This window comes from Carcharhinus amblyrhynchos, chromosome 9, assembly GCF_965287045.1.
Source record: "Carcharhinus amblyrhynchos chromosome 9, sCarAmb.v2.hapA, whole genome shotgun sequence".
In the NCBI taxonomy this organism is placed as follows: Eukaryota; Metazoa; Chordata; class Chondrichthyes; order Carcharhiniformes; family Carcharhinidae; genus Carcharhinus; species Carcharhinus amblyrhynchos.
This window is the reverse complement of record NC_137332.1, coordinates 57,303,088-57,323,991: the sequence shown is the minus strand read 5'-3', so window position 1 is coordinate 57,323,991 and position 20,904 is coordinate 57,303,088. Positions and strand designations below refer to the sequence as shown.

The 20,904-nt window shown below is 40.7% G+C and overlaps 1 protein-coding gene across 2 annotated transcripts in view; it reads left to right on the top strand.

Moving 5' to 3' along the window:
- The window catches only part of swt1 (SWT1 RNA endoribonuclease homolog), a 102,642-nt gene extending 82,045 nt beyond the window's left edge, over positions 1-20,597 (top strand). For both annotated transcript variants that reach the window (XM_080195737.1, XM_080195738.1), the window contains exons 17-19: positions 10,830-10,908; positions 11,148-11,215; positions 20,319-20,597. In XM_080195737.1, coding sequence (XP_080051863.1) covers positions 10,830-10,908; positions 11,148-11,215; positions 20,319-20,424 — 253 coding nt within the window. In that variant the 3' untranslated portion in view covers positions 20,425-20,597. The remainder of the gene's footprint in view (positions 1-10,829; positions 10,909-11,147; positions 11,216-20,318) is intronic.
- The last annotated feature ends 307 nt before the right edge of the window (positions 20,598-20,904 follow it).

Sequence of the window (20,904 nt, the reverse complement as noted above, 5' to 3'; positions counted from 1 at the left end):
CCCTTTCCCACACACTTGTCCCTTTCATTCTCTCTCACGCAAGCGCGCTCACACACACAAACACACACACACAGTTTTAAATTTGACAAATATACTTGTCTTCCCACAAACTCCTGGGTGTGCATACCTTAGTTTGGGAGCCTCTGTTCTAGGAAACCATCCTGCATACAATCTATGAATTCTTCCTCATGACTAGATTCGTAGAAAAAAGTCTCGCAACACCAGGTTAAAGATTCATAGAGTCATAAATCCTGCAGTGCAGAAGAAGGCTATTTGGCCCATTGAGTCTGCACTGACCATAATCCCACCCAGGTCCTATCCCCATAACTCCATGCATTTACCAAAGCTAATCCCACTGACACTAAGGGGCAATTTAACATAGCCAATCCACCTAACCCACACATCTTTGGACTACTTCTGTAAAGTTGACTTTCTGAATCCACTTGAAGATTAAAGTCACCATGATTAATGTACTGGCTTTTTTACATTCCCTCATTACCTCCTGACGTATTATCTGTTCGCTACTGTTAGGGGACCTATAGACTACTTTCATCAGTGACTACTTCCCCTTGTTATTTCTTACCTCCCCTGTATGAATTCTTCTACAGCTTCCAATCCAAGATAATTTCTTATTCTCATATTAACAAGTCTACCCCACCATCCTTTCTTTCTTGCCCATTCTTACGAAAAATCGCATCTGTAATGGCAATAAGGTCATGCCCATTAACTTGAATTTGTGCCATTAATTCATTCATTTTGTATTGAATAATGCACATGTGTAAATAAAGAGTCATTAAAGTTGGCTAATTTTACGCACCCTATGCCGGTTTGCACAGGCTCAGCTAATAATCCGTAGATTAAAACCTTAAGGTTCTGTTCCACCTATCTCTTCAAACTCTAAATGTAGAACTTCTTGCCTTATTCTACCTATGTCATTGGTACCTACATGGATCCCTTCTCCCTCCCACTGCAAGTTCCTCTCTAACCCAGAGCAGGGAACATTGTCACTCCCCCCTCACTATACTTTCCTATTACCACTACATCCTTATGTGCTCCCTCCACGTGAATGTCTTCCTGTGCCACAATGTCATGGCCAGTTAGCTCAGCCACCTGTAACCTCCACTCTCATACAAACAAGCTGAATGAACTTCAAACTTGTTGGTTAATTTAAACAGAAGCCACTAGTTTTAAATACATAGGTGGAAACAATAAGTGTGATTGTACATGGTGCAAATCGCATTTCATGAGGGATGCTGTAAATGTGGATTTTAAGAAAATGTTAGATGAAGTATCACATTAAAGCTGATTAACAAAGTTTAGGTTCATGGAATAGGAGGGTCAGTGTCAGCTTGGATAAAATATTGGCTTAAGGACAGAAAACCATAATAATAAATAGCTATTTTTCAGACTGGAGAATGGCTAGGCTGTGGTGTTCCACAAGATTCAGTGCTAAGACAGCTGCTTTTATCAAAGTCTATAAATTACTTGGGCCTTGCAATATAGAGTGAAATTTAAATTTTGCGGATGATAGCCGGACTTGGAGATGTGGTTAACAGTTAAGAAAAGTAAGAGCCTTCGGGATCCTGAAGGTTATTGGCAGGGTGGAAGCTGAGCGGCTGCTTCATTTTATCTGAAACTTAGAACTAAGAGAGTGTTTCCTTCACGCCCAGCAGGCTTACCTACTTCCCTTCCTGTGATTAGCTGATCAATCCACTCAATTTCCATGATCTCCTTTTGATTCTCCTTTGCATGCTTTTCTCATCGCCTTAACCACAATGTTTTTCCCTTCTTCCCCCTCAGTCTTTAAGTTTGGCTCTACCTGTGATCAGTCTGTCACATCTTCCCTTCTATCTGCTCCCAGGCTGCACTCTTGTGTCTCAAGCTCTCTCAGCCAGTGTTGTTTGGGGAAATGGCTGAAAAATTGCAAAAGCCATCCTCCTGTTAGTTTCAGCAGGATATCTGGGCAGTCCACACTTCTAGGTTTCATGTCCAGAAGCCTGCCTCCCAGTAAAATATCTGACTCTGTGGCTTTTCTAATTCTTAATAGCGTTATTTGATTTTTTTTATTGTAACAGCCTTTTGTAACTTTGAGCACCTTATCACCTATAGCAAAAAGTCAAAAACATTTTATTTTCTTGTAATTTTATAAGTTAATAACAGAAATGGCATTTTATTTTATCGCATTTTGATTAAAACAGTTGCTCTGCAGTACAGGACTTGAATATTGCTGAAAAGAAAGATATATTGTTGATGTTTTTGTCTTGAACTCATTAGGACAAATGCATGATGAAAATTTCAAACTATTACATCAATTTATACTACAGGAATAAAGAATGTTGATTTATGATCTAATCATTGTCACACTGCTGTTTTGGGAACTTGCTGCAGGAAAATTGATCACTCCACTACATCAATGACTAATTTCAAAAGTACTTCTTTGGCTTCAAAGTGCTTTGAGATGTCTGACAGTCCTGAAAAATGTTACATAAATGCGAGTTTTTTTTGAGAGATAGGTTTCTTGTTATGGATCATTATCTTTCAATCCTTGCTGAAAGCGTGTGCATGTTTCTTTGTTCTTTAATATCCAAAGGAGAGTGTTCCCTCCATGACATTCTAGTCCACTTTTTAACCAGCACCTGATATCCTTCTGTCCTTAGCTTCCCACATTGCAAGTTATTACATATTCGTAGAGTTCTACAGCACAAAAAGAGGCACTTCGACCCGAAATATCTACATTGACCAGGAAGCACCTATCTAATCTAATCCCATTATTCAGCACTTGTCCATAGCCTTGTACGTTATGGCTGCTATGACCATTCATACAAATCCTATGGACACATCTTTTGTTTCTCCACCTTCTCTCATCATTAACTTTTTATTTTACAAATTTGAATAGAATAACTCTCAAGTGAACAATGATAGTTATCAAACTCAACCTAGGGCAAAGAAAGCAGTCTTCAAACCTTTAAAAGAATACTAGAGGAGGATAGTGGTCGTAAGAGCATGGTACTTCAAGTTATATTAGAAATCAAAAGATAAATAAGGATGGGAATCAGGCCTGGGTGAGATTGTGATTGGTACAGACTTGATGGGCCAAATGGCCCTTCTGTACTGTAAGGGTTTTATGATTCTACGACAGCACTGAAGAATTCCACAGGGCAAATTGCCCAAAGGTAGGGGAGTCTAAAACTAGAGGGCATAGTTTTAAGGTGAGAGGGGAGCAATACAAAAGATCCAGAGGAGCAATTTTTTTATACACAGGGTAGCAAGTGTCTGGAATGAGCTGCCAGATGTAGTCGTAGAGGCAGGTACAATTTTGTCTTTTAAAAAGCATTTAGACAGATATATGGGTAAGATTGGTATAGAGGGATATGGGCCAAACGCAGGCAGTTGGGACTAGTTTAGTGGTAAAAACTGGGTGTCATGGACAAGTTGGGCTGAAAGCCCTGATTCCATGCTGTAAACTTCAACGACTCTAGATTCAGGTGGAGTCTCAGTATGTGACGGAGGTTTCTGTGGATACTTGCCTCACCTCACAACTTATAATCCTTTGGGCTCAATTCTATAATTAGGTTTTGATTATAGATGTCGATGTAGGCTGGGATTTCCCATCCCACCACCCAATGATTCAGCTAGCTGCCCTACAGCCTATTGAGGAGCACTAATAGGCTGGAGGTGGGACCTCTGTCCTTCAGTCGGGAGGAGGCCCCACCTGAAAGAGTCATCTCTACAGTTGAGCAATGCCAATGGGAATGATAGCCAAACAGTCGCACAAGTCTGTGCTGGAACCCGCACGACTAGGTAAACATAGGCTGCCATGGCCGGGATGGTAGAAGAAGCCCCAGCGATGGAGTTTGATTTTGATTTTGATTTATTATTGTCACGTGTATTGGGATACATTGAAAACTATTGTTTATTGCGCGCTATACAGATAAAGCATACCATTCATAGAGTACATAGAAGAAAAGGAAAGAGACGGTGCAGAATATAGTGTTACACTTAGGGTGTAGAGAAAGATCGACTTAATATAAGGTAGGTCCGTTAAAAAGTCTGATGGCAGCTGAGTTGGTTGCTACATGATCTCAGACTTTTGTCTCTTTTTCTTGATGGAAGAAGGTGGGAGAGAAGAGAGTATGTCTGGGGTGTGTGAGGTCCTTGATTACAGAGTGAGGGGAGAGCGGTGAAATGCAGCATCTTGGGAGTTGGGGGGGTGCTCTCCCATCTGGAAAGGGAGGCAAATGGAGACACCACAAACCCTCCTTTCTTGCCTGAGGCCCAAGCAAGATAATCTGACTTCCCCCTCTCTCTCCCCCCTCTCTCTCTCTCCCCTCCTCTCTCCCCTTCTCTCTCTCTCTCTCCCTCTCTCTCTCCCCCCTCCTCTTTCCCCTTCTCTCTCTCTCTCTCTCTCCCACTCTCTCTCTCTCTCTCCCACTCTCCCACTCTCTCTCTCTCCCACTCTCTCTCTCTCCCACTCTCTCTCTCTCCCACTCTCTCTCTCTCTCTCTCCCACTCACTCTCTCTCTCTCTCTCTCTCTCTCCCACTCACTCTCTCTCCCACTCTCTCTCTCTCTCCCACTCTCTCTCTCTCTCTCTCCCTCTCTCTCTCTCTCTCCCTCTCTCTCTCTCTCTCCCCCACTCTCTCTCTCTCTCTCCCTCTCTCTCTCTCCCCCACTCTCTCTCTCTCTCCCCCACTCTCTCTCTCTCTCCCCCACTCTCTCTCTCTCTCTCTCCCCCACTCTCTCTCTCTCTCTCCCCCACTCTCTCTCTCTCTCTCCCCCACTCTCTCTCTCTCTCTCTCCCCCACTCTCTCTCTCTCTCTCTCCCCCACTCTCTCTCTCTCTCTCTCCCCCACTCTCTCTCTCTCTCTCTCCCCCACTCTCTCTCTCTCTCTCTCCCCCACTCTCTCTCTCTCTCTCTCCCCCACTCTCTCTCTCTCTCTCTCCCCCACTCTCTCTCTCTCTCTCTCCCCCACTCTCTCTCTCTCTCCCCCACTCTCTCTCTCTCTCCCCCACTCTCTCTCTCTCTCCCCCTCTCTCTCTCTCTCCCCCACTCTCTCTCTCCCCCTACAACCAGCCCCTTCCCAGACCTCACTTGTTTCCCATAAAATTACAGACAAGTCATGGGCAGGTGGGAAGGCAGTGAGAAGCCCATTTGGGAAATATGACTGGCTCCCTTACCAGCAAACCCACTACAGGAGTTGGAATTAGGACATGAATTTTATAGTTCATGATTCATTGACCATGCTCTTTATCAATCCCACTAAGCTATTGAGAAAACAAACCAAGTTTGATATATTGTCAAGTCAACTAAATATGATGCAAGAAACACTATCCTTTCTTCGAATAAGCACTTATCCATGCCGCGTCTTAAATACTGTGTCTGTTTGTAATCCCCTTTATAGTAATAGTATATGAAAGCACTGATATATAGAGTAGGGGCCACTGGATTGATGATTGGTTTATAGGCCTTTGGTTGCCATGACAGACATGTTGAATTTTTGTTTACTTTGGATAAAATGTAAACTTCAAGGATATGTAACTGATGACTTCAAAATAATGAAAATTATAAACTATTGATCTAGATGAGCACAGGGCGGCACAGTGGTTAGCACTGCTGCCTCACAGTGATAAGGCCGCAGATTCGATTCCTGGCCTGGGTCACTGTTTATGCAGAGCCTACACGTTCTTTCCTGTGTCTGCATGGATTTCCTCGCACAATCTTAAAGACGTGCTGGTTGGATGTATCAGTCATACTAAATTCTCCCGAACAGGCGCCGAAGTGTGGGGTCTAAAGGATTTTCACAGCAACTTCATTGCAGTGTTAATGTAAGGCAACTTGTGACACTAATAAATAAATGAAAATAATAAAGCTTGAGGGCTTCAGAGAACATGACTATAAGTGACAAAAGCATAGAAATAAACCACATGCTTGGTGGTACTTTTTGCTGAGAGTCATTGAATTCTGGAATAAGTTGCTGGCAGAGTTGATGAGAACAGGTTCACTTCAAACATTTAAATGGGGGCCCAAAGAGTTGCTGAGAGCAGAAAATCTCTCTGCTGATAGAGGCAGATGGGGGTCATTGAGATTATATCAGACAGTCACTATGATTTCCAGGAGTTTGCTTGATTTCCGTTAGAGGTTGTAGAGGAATTTCCACACAGGTGGATAGGCAGGCTGGACCACCCGATTTTTACTGCCCATTTTTGTATTTCCTTAACTGAAGTTCTGAAATTTAATTAAGGAAGTTTTGATTGAAGCTTGATTTTAGTCTAGTTGTCAGCATTGACAAAAAATTCCCTGCCTACTAAATTTAAAATGCTACACAAAATTAGATTCTAAATTCTTCTAGCTAGGTTAGTAATAATTTAATTAAACATGGAACATTAGTTGTGAATTAACTACTACTTTCCAGAGGCCAAAATAGGGTCCTGGTATAAAGCATTGGCTGTTTATGTGCCCACATTTCCCTCCCATCAACCTCCTTGTTATGTTTTTATAAAAAGACAACCAGATGAGGCAGTGGAGGCTTTGTTCAAGAACAAGAGAACATTGTCCAACTCTTTGGCACAATCATAAAATCTTGCATGCTTCCTTCAGATAGCCAAATTTCTATGAAATGCTTGAGCTGTCATCCCACAGTGTAGCATCAACCCACTCAAGAATGTACTGCAGAAGAGGAAAAAATTACAATTTCTGATGATTACCAAATATTCTTACGATCATTTAAAAGCATAATTTATTTATTTTTAGTCTAGTTGCCATGATTAACAAAAAAAAATCCCCATCTATTAAATTTAAAATGCTGCACAAGCTTAGATTCTAAATTCTTCTAGCTAGGCTGGTAATAATTTAATTAAATCTGGTACATTAGTTGTGAATTAACTACTACTTTCCAGAGGTCAAATAGGGTCCTGGCATAAAGCATTGTCTGTTCACGTGCCCACATTTCCCCCTCATCAATCAAAGAAAGGCTTCTTAAGTATCTGTTTTTGAAAACCAATGGCTGATACCTAAAATTGTGCAAAATGGCAACAGAAAACAGTTGGAACTTATATGACTTATCTTCAGTAATATCTTTAATAGCATGTTAATTCCTAAAGATACTGCAGTGTAGATTTAATTTCTACTTCTGAAATTTCCCAAATTAGCCCACTGTGGATATATAATTATTTAGCATAGCCAACATGCTCATTACTACCATTTGTTTTTCATTCCTGAGGAAAACCTTGAGAACTCCCATGGGATTTTTGTCATTAGAATTATCAAGTTCTTCCTTCCAATAAAACAAACATCTGTATTGTACACTAACCTGTATCACTGCTGGCCACAATATCAGCTATTTGACAAAATCAAATTAAACCAAATCAAATTAACCCTTAATTATAGACAGTGATACAGTAAAGATTTCAAGAAAGCTGAACGTTATCAAACAAAGTCACATTTTGAAGAGGCATAACTGTTCACAAAAGGCTCTCCAAGTTTTTTTGGCCTATATGGCACAGTCTCTGTTTAATTTGCTTGCTGAATTCAGTTCTGCGGTTCAGCAGATTCTGGGAAAGCAGTATCTGTAAGCTGTGTCTGCTGTTAAAGTTGGCTCTCTCTTCATGCCAATAAAAGTTTTTGCTCAAAAACTTTCTCAAAACCTATTTCATTTCTAACTTCCCCAGTTCTGACTGTAAATCAACATTTTAATGCAGCTTTTCTATTTATCTCCATGTTTTCAGTTGGCGTTCAGGTCTACCACAGGAATAAGGGAACTGGCTCAGAAAATAACAACCTGCATTCATATAGCACTTCTAATGTAATAAAATGTGTCACAGATGCCAGCACCTTAGAATCTGCATTAAACAATTAACAGTATAAAAACATGAATATAAAACATTTTCTTCAAATAGAATTTAAAAAAGAGATTTGAATGAGATCCAGCATCCTGGGGTGACTAAATGGTATTGTGGTTTAGACTGATGTTTTAATACCCCTGGTTCCTGAATACAATAAGAAGTCTCACAACACCAGGTTTCCTTCTCTGATCAGAACCTTCCACGCACCTGATGAAGGAACACTGTTTCCGAAAGCTTGAGGGCAAACTATCAAATAAGCAGGACTTAAACCTGGTGTTGTGAGACTTATTACTGTATTTACCCCAGTCCAGCGCCAGCATCTCAACATCCTAAATCCAGCTCAGGCCATAAGGAAAAGGATACTTTGACTTCTGTAAGGGAGAAATGGATTTAAGCCTTCTCAATAAAAATCCATAAATCTGCAGCACCTAAGCACCCTTAATTTGAAAGTATGGGTGTGAGTAAAATTACCTTGAATAAAATATTCCTCTCGCACCTGTTCACTGTGATGTGCTTATCTTAAAGGGAGCATTGCTTGTGTGCAATCTTCATTTCAAGTGCAGCACATTTCTTAATGCAGCTAGCTGCACACCCTTGCAACTTAAGAGGAAACATTGCTCACACAGCAATGCTTTATCTGTGTGGTCTGCACCTCTGGCCACTTTGGCATAACGTTTGCGGAATTGCTGCAAGAAAAGGGTGCATAATGTGGCACCACTACACTGAAAGGCTTTGAATCAACACTATCCTGATGGCACACATCCCAACCACCTGATGTGCACATCAGGTGGTTGGGATGTGTGCCATCAGGATAGTGTTGATTCCAAATTTGGCCAACACGTGCAGGCAACTTTCTCATTGTTCACTCACCAAAGAACAAACGTGAAGCTGCAAGATGAACCCAGTTAATACAGTAGGGTGATTATTATTTAAAGGGCCAGAAACTCGCATTGCAAGTAAGGTAATTTTTGCAAACCTTTTTTGCTTACAAAGTGTCTGAGGTGCTCTGGATGTTTTTGCAGGCAAGTGTGATGTGCTGGATTTTTCTGAGGGTGTGAGTAATCTTCACAGGGATGGGGATGGCAGAGGAGTAGGTGATCTGTCCGTACAGGCAGCAGCAATGGTGACTCAAGGTCGGCAGGGTGATCGAGGAAATGTTGCAGTGAGGTTTAGCATTAACTTCAGTGTTAATGAGTGAGATTCCTACCTGAGTCACCTGCAGCAAAACTTATCATGACCTCTTCCTCTGATGCACTGGCAAATAAATCATTCTTCATACCCAGCCTATGTTGGGGGCACTCGTTCTCCATACTGATCTCAACTTTATTTTTACCTTCGAGGTGCCAGTACCTGAACAGGTGACTACGAGTAACAGATCAAGAGACAGGGGTGCGGTGTGAAGCACATGGGGATGAGTGGGAAGCAAGAGATCCATGATCATACCATCAGCAGCTTGCTCACAGTGCCAGATTTCAAGTTGATGGTGAACTGGGAATTGAGAAGGGACATAAAGGAAAAAGATGCCATTATCTTCATTGATTTTGGATGCTGCTGGCCCTGTCGCAGCTGGCCTCTGATGCAGACAATCATCTCCTCCACAGAACTCAGGAGAGCCTTACAGAACTGAGTTCACCAAGTTTGCTTGCTGCCCGTCTCGATCTATATGGGCTGGTCACAAATTGTGATCCCAGTGCTATCCATTGGGCTATCCAATTTCTACAGTCTGAAAATTGTTCTTTCCTCACAAAATGGTAATAATGGAAAATGACATTAAATTGAGACTAATGTACGTTGTTGAAGTAATCCCATGATGACTTTATCGTATACATCTATTGGAAATATTGAAGGATTTTGAAAAGATTATTGGGAAAAGACTATTCAAACCTGTTGGTGCGTTAGTAGCTCAGCAACATAAATTTAAAATCATCACCAAATAAATGAAAAGAGCATTTTTACATGCAGAGAACTATTGAAACATAGAATGCCTTAGCAGAAGTATTAGTGGAAGCAGAATCCACAATAGCTTATAAAAGTAAAACAAAAATGTAAGAGAAAATGGAGAAAAAGAAGCGGAAATGAGAGGAAATGGCTAACTTTTCAAATTGTCAATATCAGTAATGAGTTTAATAGCTTCTTACGTGCTGTAAAATTGTATCACAGAATCCCTGTAGTGCAGAAAGAGGCCAATTGGCCATCAAGTCTGCACAGATAATAATTCCACCCAGGCCCTATCCCCGCAACCTTACATATTTACCTTGCTAGCCCCCAGCACTAAGGGTTAATTTAGCATGGCCAATCAACCTATCATGCACTCCTTTGGACTTTGGAAGGAAACCAAAACCCTCAGAGGAAATCCACACAGATATGGGAAGAACATGCAAACTCCACACAGACAGTATCCCAAGGTCGGAATTGAACCCGGATCCCGGGCACTGTGAGGCAGCAGTGCTGACCACTATGTCACCATGCTGCTCATATGATTCTCTACAATCTGATATACTTGATTTTGAATTGATTACAGATGCTGGATGAGAACATAATGTTCTATTTCCCAACACTGATACACAAATTAAATCCCAAGCCTAACAGTATATGCAGTGTGCTAAAGATGTTCTTACCTTAGGCCAGAAGAGCAAAAATAGTTCATAATTTAATAAATACAGGTTAAATCTGGCAACTATTCTGACGTAGAGTTGCCGGCGTTGGACTGGGGTAAACACAGTAAGAAGTCTCACAACACTAGGTTAAGTTCCAACTGGTTTATTTGGTAGCAAAAGCCACTAGCTTTCAGATTGCTGCCTCTTATATGAAGACTTCTTATTAAACTACTCTGATTGCGTGGAATAGTGTTACTTTCCTTGTAACTTTAAATGGTGCTATCCCCTCAGACATGTTTATATTTTGTCATGGAGTTAACTTTGAGGCTTGCTTGTTTAATATTCTAGCTTTAGACTTTACCTAATATGTTGTTTGTGATTTTTGTTTCAGAATTATGTCATCTGATAGCAACGTTCAAGACTTCCAGAAACTCGCGGAGATCCTGCATATCTTTCTAAATAATGAAGAGGTATTAAAATAGCTTTCTAGAAAACAATGTTTAAACCTGTCCATTCACTTACTTACTCCTTAAGGTTTGTGTTGAATAATACAATAGAGGTTGATGCATAACAAATTAGTTACTTGATCACTATGCATAAGAAAATATATCTTGGCGATTACTCGTGTTTCTGTTTGTTTTCTATTTTACTCATTTAACTTTCGTTGCTACAGGAAGTTTTATTCAGAAAGTTAATTTATTCTTTGCAGACAAATATTTCTATTACCAGGATCTCTGCACAGGATTTGCATGAATGCTTTACTCATGAAGAATACAGGTGAGTTGCAAGCAGGTTTTTGCCTGGCAATGTAAATGAACCCACTGTGTGCAATATGATCTCTGTGTGCAATGCTATTGAGTCTCTAAATTGTTGCTTTATTTCAGTCATATTAGATTTGATATGTGGATGATTTTCTTTATTCAGTGCATGAGCAGAATCACATAACAGTGACATAAAGCTCCATTAATGTATTATTCAAAACTTTGGAGAGAACGTACAGAACTTGACCTAAAATCCAAACTCCATTTGCAGTGTCATTATATCAACATTTGCATATTAAATGTTAATGACTTCAAGGCTAAGATCAAGTTTATGGTTGATGAAAAAAACTTATTGAATAGACTTCACGAGTTTGCCTCAACAAACCACCTGGATGGACAAAAAAACACAAATTTCTGATTGAAAATTTTCTACGATTCTTGACAAAATTGTTAAGATTGCAGCAACTTCCTCTGCATTCAGTTCAGTCTGTATCTATCTTAATCTGATTTTCTACTTCTGTCCTTCATGTTCATTCCCTTGCATGCTACAACTGAAAAAAAAATAAAATTGTGGATTGCATTCCCGTTAAGATACCATTTATGGGAACTAGGACAGTTTTCTGTTTTTGATATCTCGTTACATCATCAAGATATAACATGGTAAATGCAAACTAATGATATTTCTATTCTTCTCCAATAATATGGTTTCAACGCACTTTGACCCTGTGTTTTTTTTAATTCCTATGCTAGCCATTTTTAAATTTCCAGTTTCACATTAATTTATGAAGAAATCTATGTTGTGGTTCTGTGCCAAGTGGCCAAATAGAAATTTCCCTGGAATGCCAAGAATCATTGGAAACATTCAGCCAGAAAAGATCAGACTTTGCTCTTAGTAGAATAAGCTGGGCTCAAACCTGGGTCACAGAAGTAAAAGTGTAGCGTGCTAATTCATTACATTGCCCAAACCATTATAGGCATTATACTATAAACTGGAATTAAAGAACTATGTTGTACTGTAAAACAACACTTCTGTTGTTCTGGCTAAAATTGCATATTTGCAGTTCTTAATTTGGTATAATACTCTACTGTTTTGAAATTGGCTGCTGTACAGAGCAGCACAGATCCCATGCTGCTATTAATTATATTTCCAAAATGCATCACTTAATAAAGAACACTGCACATTGCAGCTTGTTACTTTCATGGCATTCAGATGGCCTTGAGGATTAAAAGGATGTGTGAGAATCAGATATAATAAACCAGAAAGGAGGAAGGGTGATACTTGTCTCCCTAGCATCCCAATTTCAGGTGATTGTGAGACAGAAGAGGACTGAAAATTCCTGCTATGTTTGGCTATATTTGAGTTTAGTCTGCAACAGGCACCCGAAACATCTATTGCTAATAGGCAGGAACTGTAGGTGACAATCCGTAGTTTAGTCTGAGTTTGTTTATTTATTGCTGGGACGGTTGCTGCAAGACATTAATATTCTGACTCAACTGTTGCACGTTTAACATTCCATTTTCATTTGAGCTCAGAAGCTAATTTCTACCTTTTGTTTTCTCATTACGTGAAGTGCCTTTATGTCTAACCATACACATAATTTGGTTTCTTAGAGCTTCAGTATCATCCGCTCATAAGTAATGTAAAAATAGACTTGTACTATCGCAGCACCTAATCATGAACCAAGGATATGCTGAAGCTCTTGATAGCCAACTAATTATTTTTGAAATGCAATCATTGCTGTGATGTTGACAAATCTAAAAGTCAACCTGTATCAGAAAACACCAATAATAGGTGAGATGCGTGGGCAATACATTTGTTTTTGGTTGTGTCAGTTGAAGACACCAGCAAACTTGCATTTATATATCACTTTTCACATCCATTGGATGTCTTGCTGCGGCTGTATAGGGCATTGGTGAGGCCGCAGCTGGAGTACTGTGTGCAGTTTTGGTCGCCGTACTTGCGCAAAGATATTTTGGCCTTGGAGGGAGTGCAGAGGAGGTTTACTAGGCTGATACTGGAGTTGAGGGGGTTGAGCTATGAGGAGAGGCTGAATAAACTAGGCTTGTACTCATTAGAGTTTAGAAGAATGAGGGGAGATCTCATTGAGACATATAAGATGATGAGTGGGATGGATAGGATAGAGGTGGAGAGACTCTTCCTGCTCAGAAAGGACAGTAGGACTAGGGGGCACAGCCTCAAGATTAAAGGGGGGACGGTTTAGAACAGAGTTGAGGAGGAACTTCTTCACTCAAAGGGTGGTGAATCTCTGGAATTCTCTGCCCGTTGAGGTGGTGGAGGCTGCCTCACTAAATATTTTTAAGACACGGGTTGATGGGTTTTTGATAAGCGAGGGGATTAAGGGTTATGGGGAGAGGGCGGGAATGTGGAACTGAGCCACGACAGATCAGCCATGATCTTATTGAATGGCGGGGCAGGCTCGAAGGGCTAGATGGCCTACTCCTGCTCCTATTTCTTACGTTCTTATGTCTCAAGGTGCATTACAGCCTATGAAGTACTTTTTGAAATATAGTCACTGTTGTAATGCAGGATTGATGCCTATTGGGCTAATCATTGACTTGTTTGATCAATGACGAATAGGCATCTAGCACCAGACATCATAAGGCCAAAAGAACAACACAGCACAGGAAACAGGCCCTATGGCCCAATGAGCCCACGCTGCCATTTTAACAATGTGCTTTTCCGCTTCCACCCTTGACCCACGTCTATGCTTATGGCACCCACATTGGAAACCAGATTGACGGGAGAATAATTTAGGGACAATTTGTTACACCAATCAGCCTAAGAGCACATCTTTGGGGTGTGGGAGGAAACCGGAGCACCCGGAGGAAACCCACGCAACCACAGGGAGAATGTGCAAACTCCCACAGACAGTGGCCCAAATCCATGTATCTGCACAGCAAACAGTGGTAGTCACTGAGCTGTCGCGGTGCCCATCTGCTGGTCCAGTTTAAGTGTACACAATTGACACAAAGTACTAGGTTACTCTCGAAACATCCAAGAGCAGCCCACGCACGACCCACTGCGTGTATGTCCCTCGTTAGACAACAAGGTGGACCGACGCACCTGTGGAGTAAAAGAGAAAAGCATCAACACGTAACAGTTGATTTCCAAGAATGTCCCGAGGCTCTGATCCTTATTTAAAACAGTCTCCTATCTCTGTCCATCCCTATTTCGCTCATGTGTCTATCTAAGTACACCTTAAACAAGTCTAGCGTGCCTGCCTCCACCACCTTGGCAGTGCATTCCATACCCCCACAACCTTCTGTGTGAAAAACCTCCCTCTATCATCCAAATTATACCTCACCCCCCCCACCCTAAGCCCGTGGCCCCTCGTGATATTTGTCTCCAATCTAGGAAAAAGCCTGCCACTGTTTATCTATATCCTTCATTATCTTATACACCTCTATCGCAGAGCCTTAACCTTTTCAACCAACCTACCATGAGGGACTTTGTCAAACGCCTTACTGAAATCCATATAGACGACATCAACGGCTCGTCCTTCATCGACCATTTCTGTCACCATCTCAAAACATTCTACCAGATTCGTAAGGCAAGACCTCCCCTTAAAGCCATGCTGCGTATCCCTAATCAGATCGCAACGCTCTAAATGCTTATACATCCTATCCCTAAGAACTTTTTCCAACAACTTTCCTACCACTGACGTCAAACTCACCATACTATAATTACCAGGGTTATCTCTACTACCCTTTTTAAACAGCGGTACCACATTCGCTATCCTCCAGTCCTCTGGGACTTCACCTGTGTCCAAAGAAGAGACAAAGATTTGCATCAGAGGCCCAGCAATTTCATCTCTCGCCCCCTTAAGCAGCCTGGGATAAATGCCATCAGGCCCCGGAGATTTATCAGTTTTTATGCTGCCTAAAAACCCTAACACTTCCTCCCTCGTCATGGATATTTCCTTCAACTGGTCTACAGCTCCCTCCAAGACAGTACAAGACACAAGCCCCTCTCCTTCGTGAATACTGACGCAAAATATTCATTCAGGATCTTCCCCATTCCCTCAGAATCTAAGCACAGTTCCCCTCCTCCATCCCTAAGAGAACCGATTTTCCCTCTAACCACCCTTTTGTTCCTAACATAGAAGTAAAATGCCTTTGGATTTTCCTTAATCCTATCCGCCAAAGCCATTTCATGCCCCCTTTTTGCCCTTCAGACTCCCCTTTTTGCCCTTCTGACTCCCCTTTTTGCCTCCCTCCTACTCTCTCTATGTTCCTCCAGTTGCTTAGACCTAACATATGCCTCTCTCTTCTTCCTGACCAAGTCCTCAAATCCCCTGTAATCCACGGCTCTCTAATCCTACCTTTCCCATCCTTCCTCTTAACCGGCACATGTCTTTCCTGCAACCTTTTCAGTTTTCCCTTGAAAGCCTCCCACTTGCCGAACGCGGACTTACCCGCAAACAACCTCTCCCAATCAGTATCCATACATCCGGCTGTAACTTGCCTTCCCCCAGTTTAGCACCCTCCCCCTCGGACAGCACTTATCTTTTTCCATTATTATCCTAAAGGAGACAATAATCTGGAGAAGGAGATCAATGTCTCAGACCTAAAACATCATTGTCACCAGGACTTGTTGATCAGAAACAACACTGAAATATGTGACCTCTTAGAACAAAAATGAATAGTCTTTGTTGCCTGGCAGAACAACCTATGCTCACAAGTCAGGAAGGCAACACTCCAACAGCTCAAGACTGACCCCAAAGACAAATCTTGCAGATAAAGGTCAAGTAGGGGAAGAGAGAGCCTGAGAGGTCCAACAATATACTTACTGTCACAATATGCAAAGTTTTTTTTGAAGCCACTAGGCATCTACAGACCAAGATTAAATGGACAAAATTCAGAACTGGGCCAAACAATGCTGTGTGATAGCCCCATACTATTTAAAATTTACCTAACGGTGGCTGTTCATCTCTTAAAGAGCAACTGCCCTCTGATGCCAGTATTAAAATACTGTCTAGATTAAAAACTTTTCAACCTTAGTTACCTCCATCATAACTAAACTGACCACTTAGACAGACATGATCAACAGTTAACTGCAGGTGACTGCAATGTTATTGCCCTCTCTGCACCAGATTTGCAAGCCACCCTTGCTGTCTTCAAGGGAGAAATTCCTGCAACAACACAAGGGAATTTTCACCTCATTTTCCAATAATGCCATGAGATTGTTTGAAATTTTCTAAACAGCCAGAATAGGAAGTGATCTTCAGTTTCAATGCCTCATAGAAATCGCATCCCCAACGCCACAGTATCACATAGTTAAATAGTATCTATGGTACAGAAACAACCATTAGCCCTAGAGGTTTTCATTGAATCCCATTTCTTTCTATTCCTTTTTCCCTTATGTGCTTATGTAGTTTCCCCTTAAATCCATCTACCCCTTTTGGTAGCAAATGCTGCATTTTATCCCCTCGCTAGTAAAGCAGCTTCTCCTAAAGTCTCTATGGATTTCTTAGTATTAATCTTATATTGTTGGCCCAAGTTCTGGTCTCCCCTGCAAGTGAAAACATACTCTAAATATCTACCCTATCAAACTCTCATAACCTCAAAAATTTCTAGGTCACTCCCCCACCCCTCAAGTCTTTTTCCAGACCGAAGAGCCCTTTCCATTATAATTTCCCCCGTAGCTATGAATCTCTGTTTTGGTATCACACAGAATGTCCTTTTTGCAATGGGATATATGAGAAAAATCATGCCATGAATGACAAAATGTTTTGAAGGTTTAGTTAATAAATTATAAATTGACCATTTTCTGGCATGTACATGCAAAGAAACGTGCTTCAGATGGTGGGGGGCTGGAGTCTCCATCAGTTCATTTATGCCAGGAATCCAAAGATACCTTCAGTAATGTGGCACCAACTCCCAGCTGTGAAGGGAACTACAACTGGTTCAGACGTTTCAAAATATTTAAGTGCCATGGAAGGATGACATTTATTAAGGCAGAGGTTTCAGAGAAAATCCAGAGAGCTTTGAGGTATCAAATCAGGTCGTCAGATATGAATTTTAAAGCTGGGGTAGTAGCACATTATAAAAGAAAAGGGTAGAAAGAGAATGGAGAGGCCCAAGAAAAATTATTGGGGCTGAAAGCAAAACAATAATCTTGTAACACGGCAACCAACTTGTTAGAGTGTATCCCACAGAATGTAAATCCTTTCACATCTAAGCATTTTCGCGAGAGGAACGGTTCCAAAGAGAAGTATTCTTAAATCCTCCAAAAGAAGCTGGAGATAATTATGGAGACTAATTAAGTCTTTTTACAGACTAAATGATGTATCCAAGTTGTGATATTGTTCAGTTAGGCCCATCCTACAAAAAGCTGGCTTCTTCTATCATTTACAAATGCACCAAGAAGTTATGGAAGCACTGCATGTGAGAAGGAAATGAGGATTGCCAGAATAGCAGGACTTCTTTTCTAGTTTCTCCATCTCTCTTCAATTGACAGTCATGACATCCCAGGAACAAGTCTTTGCTGCCGTACTTCTATGGCAATAATATCCTTCCTAAAGTAAAGAGATCAAAACTGCACACAGTAAGAACATAAGAAATAGGAGCAGGAGTAGGCCATCTAGCTCTTCGAGCCTGCCCTGCCATTCAATAAGATCATGGCTGATCTGAAGTGGATCATTTCCACTTACCCCGTAACCCTTAATTCCCTTATTGATCAGAAATCTATCGACTCGTGACTTAAACATGTTCAACGAGGTAGCCTCCACCACTTCAATGGGCAGGGAATTCCAGAGATTCACCACCCTTTGAGAGAAGAAGTTCCTCCTCAACTCTGTTCTAAACTACCCTCCCCCTTATTTTGAGGCTGTGCCCTCTAGTTCTGGTTTCCTTTCTAAGTGGAAAGAATCTCTCTACCTCTACCCTAGCTAGCCCCTTCATTATCTTGTAAGTCTCTATAAGATCCCCCCTCAGCCTTCTAATCTCCAGCAAGGCCCAATCTACTCAATCTCTCCTCATAAACTAACCCCCTCATCTCTAGTATCAGCCTGGTGAACCTTCTCTGTATTCCCTCCAAGGCCAGTATATCCTTTCGCAAATAAGGGGACCAAAACCGCACACAGTACTCCAGTTGCGACCCCACCAGTACCCTGTACAGTTGCAGCAAGACCTCCCTGCTTTTATATTCTATCCCACTTGCAATAAAGGCCAACATTCCATTTGCCTTCTTGATCACCTGCTGCACCTGCAGACTGAGTTTTTGCGATTCGTGCACAAGGACCCCCCAGGTCCCTCTGCACAGTAGCATGCTGCAACTTTTCACCATTTAAATAATCCTACTATTATTTCTTCCAAAGTGGATAACCTCACATCTGCTCTCTAGTGCTCCAGGTGCGGTGTCTCAATGTTCTATACAATTAAAGCAAAATTTGCTACTCCTGTATTCATATCCTCTTGCAATAAAGCCTAATATACTTTTGCAAACGTTGGAAACTGTAAAACGTAATCCCCGGCACAGACTGTCTTGCGTGTATTTTATTTTGATGATGAGTTGATGCCAATTTCTATTTTGTACAAAAACATACAAAATATACAGAAAGTATACAGAAACATACATTTCATTGTTCAAATTAAGTATAAGTATTAAAAAAAAAAAATTTTTCATACAGGTGGAAAAAGTTTAATCCATTGTTTATGTGGGTTGTTAGTGCCCATGCTGGGATTATCAGATATACTCGTGCTACTCTAATATATTGGAGCATAGGAATTAGGAGTAAGAATAGGCAATTCTATATCTCCATCTCATTCTAACTCCACTTTCCTGCCGTTTCCCCAGAGCCCGTTATCCTGCTTTCGATCAAATGTTTATCCATCTTTCTTGAATCCAATGATTATGTCTCGACTGCACTCTGGGGCAATAAATTCCATAAATTCATAATGCTTTGTGAGCAGTAGCTTCTCCGTATCTTGATCTTGAACCTCTATCTTCTTAATGTACAACTATGACCTCTTGTCCTAGACTGTTCTAGAAGGGGGAGTATTTGGTTAGCATTTACTTTATCAATCCCGTTGGGTATTTTATATACCTCAATCAAATCCTCCCTCATTCTTCTGTACTCCAGTGAGTACAAGCCAAGCTACTCAACTGTTCTTCATACGACAACCCCTTCAAGCCTTGAATCAATCTAGTGAACCTCTTCTGAACTGCCTCCAGTGCCACCACATCCTTCCTCAAAGAAGGTGATCAAAACAACACCATACTCCAAGTGTGGTCTCACCAATGCCTTATACAATTGTAATGACACTTCTCTATTTTTATACTCTAGGTCCTTTGCAATAAATGTCAAGATTCCATTTGCCTTCCTTATAACATTTTGTACCTGCATATCCACTTTGAGACTCATGCACAGGGACACCCAGATCCCTCTGCAGAGATGTCTTTTGAATCTGTTTCTCATTTAAATAGCAATTTGCCCTTTTATTTTCCCAGCCAAAACGGATAACCTGCATTTATCCACATTAAACTCCATCTGCTAGATTCTGGTCCATTCCCCTAACTTGTCAATATCCATTTTTAAACATTTTATCTCCTCATCACAGCCTGCTTTCCCATCTATTTTTATGTAGTCAGCAAATTTCACTGTTACACTCTCCCTGCTTTTGTAGATCATTGATATAGATTGTAAAAAGGTGATAGTTAATAGTATATAGTACAATCAGTTTGCTGGCTGCCTAAATATTTTTGAATTTGGCCTGTGTATTCAGACTTATAGACATAGAAATTACTGTTCAGCTGACTGTAAAACTAAAGATTCTGCTGACCATGCAGCAAAGAGATTTCAAACATTTTTTTAGGATCTCTTAGCAGTTTGACTTTGGATTAAACTAATTCAATGACTTCATAGTCTATCCTAAGAAAATAAATGATCAATTTTATTTTTGTTGGCTTTAAAAGTATTTGTGTGGATAATGCAAATATCTAAGTAAGAATTTTGTTGAATTGGATGAAATTATATAAATACTGCTGTTGAAACAAACCTTAAAATGTAATTTTCATCACATAAAGCATGTCAGCGAGATGCTATGAGGTGCTAGTAAACTGCATTTAAAGATTAATCTGTTTCCTTCTTTTACAGGAAGAGGCTGATGGTTGGTTACAGCCAGTTGGCTGAGTTAACCTACAGTTTGGAGCAATGCAATGCAGCATTGTGTCTCGAGGCCAGAAACAGAGGCTTAGTTTAATACTGCTTAATGATCATACACCAGTATTTCTCCACAAACTGGATTTAGTTAATTATGTTTTACTAATGTTCATCTCTAGTTGTGAGAATGATAAAATTCTCTGTATCAGAGGTACTAGTGTAAAAGGTTTTGTTTAAGGTGCTATTTAAATAAAGAAGGCAAATTATATACTGTCTAATAGCATGCAAGAAAATTATTACAGGAACAATGGATCTAATGTTTCGCTTTTAAATCCTATGTGGAGTATAAAATTGAATGTGTTTTTGAGCATTCATTCTGAAGCGGTTTAGCACCTGAAACCATGTACAATACTAAGTCTGCCTCATTTCCAGTTGTCCTTAGAGAAGAAATCTGTGTATGTTGAATCACTAAGAATTCCAGGGAACCTATGTTTTAGTAAAGTTTTCCAGTTATAGGTTTTATTTCCAGCAGCGCTGACACTATTCAAAAAGTCATTGAACATTCTGTCATATTTTCACT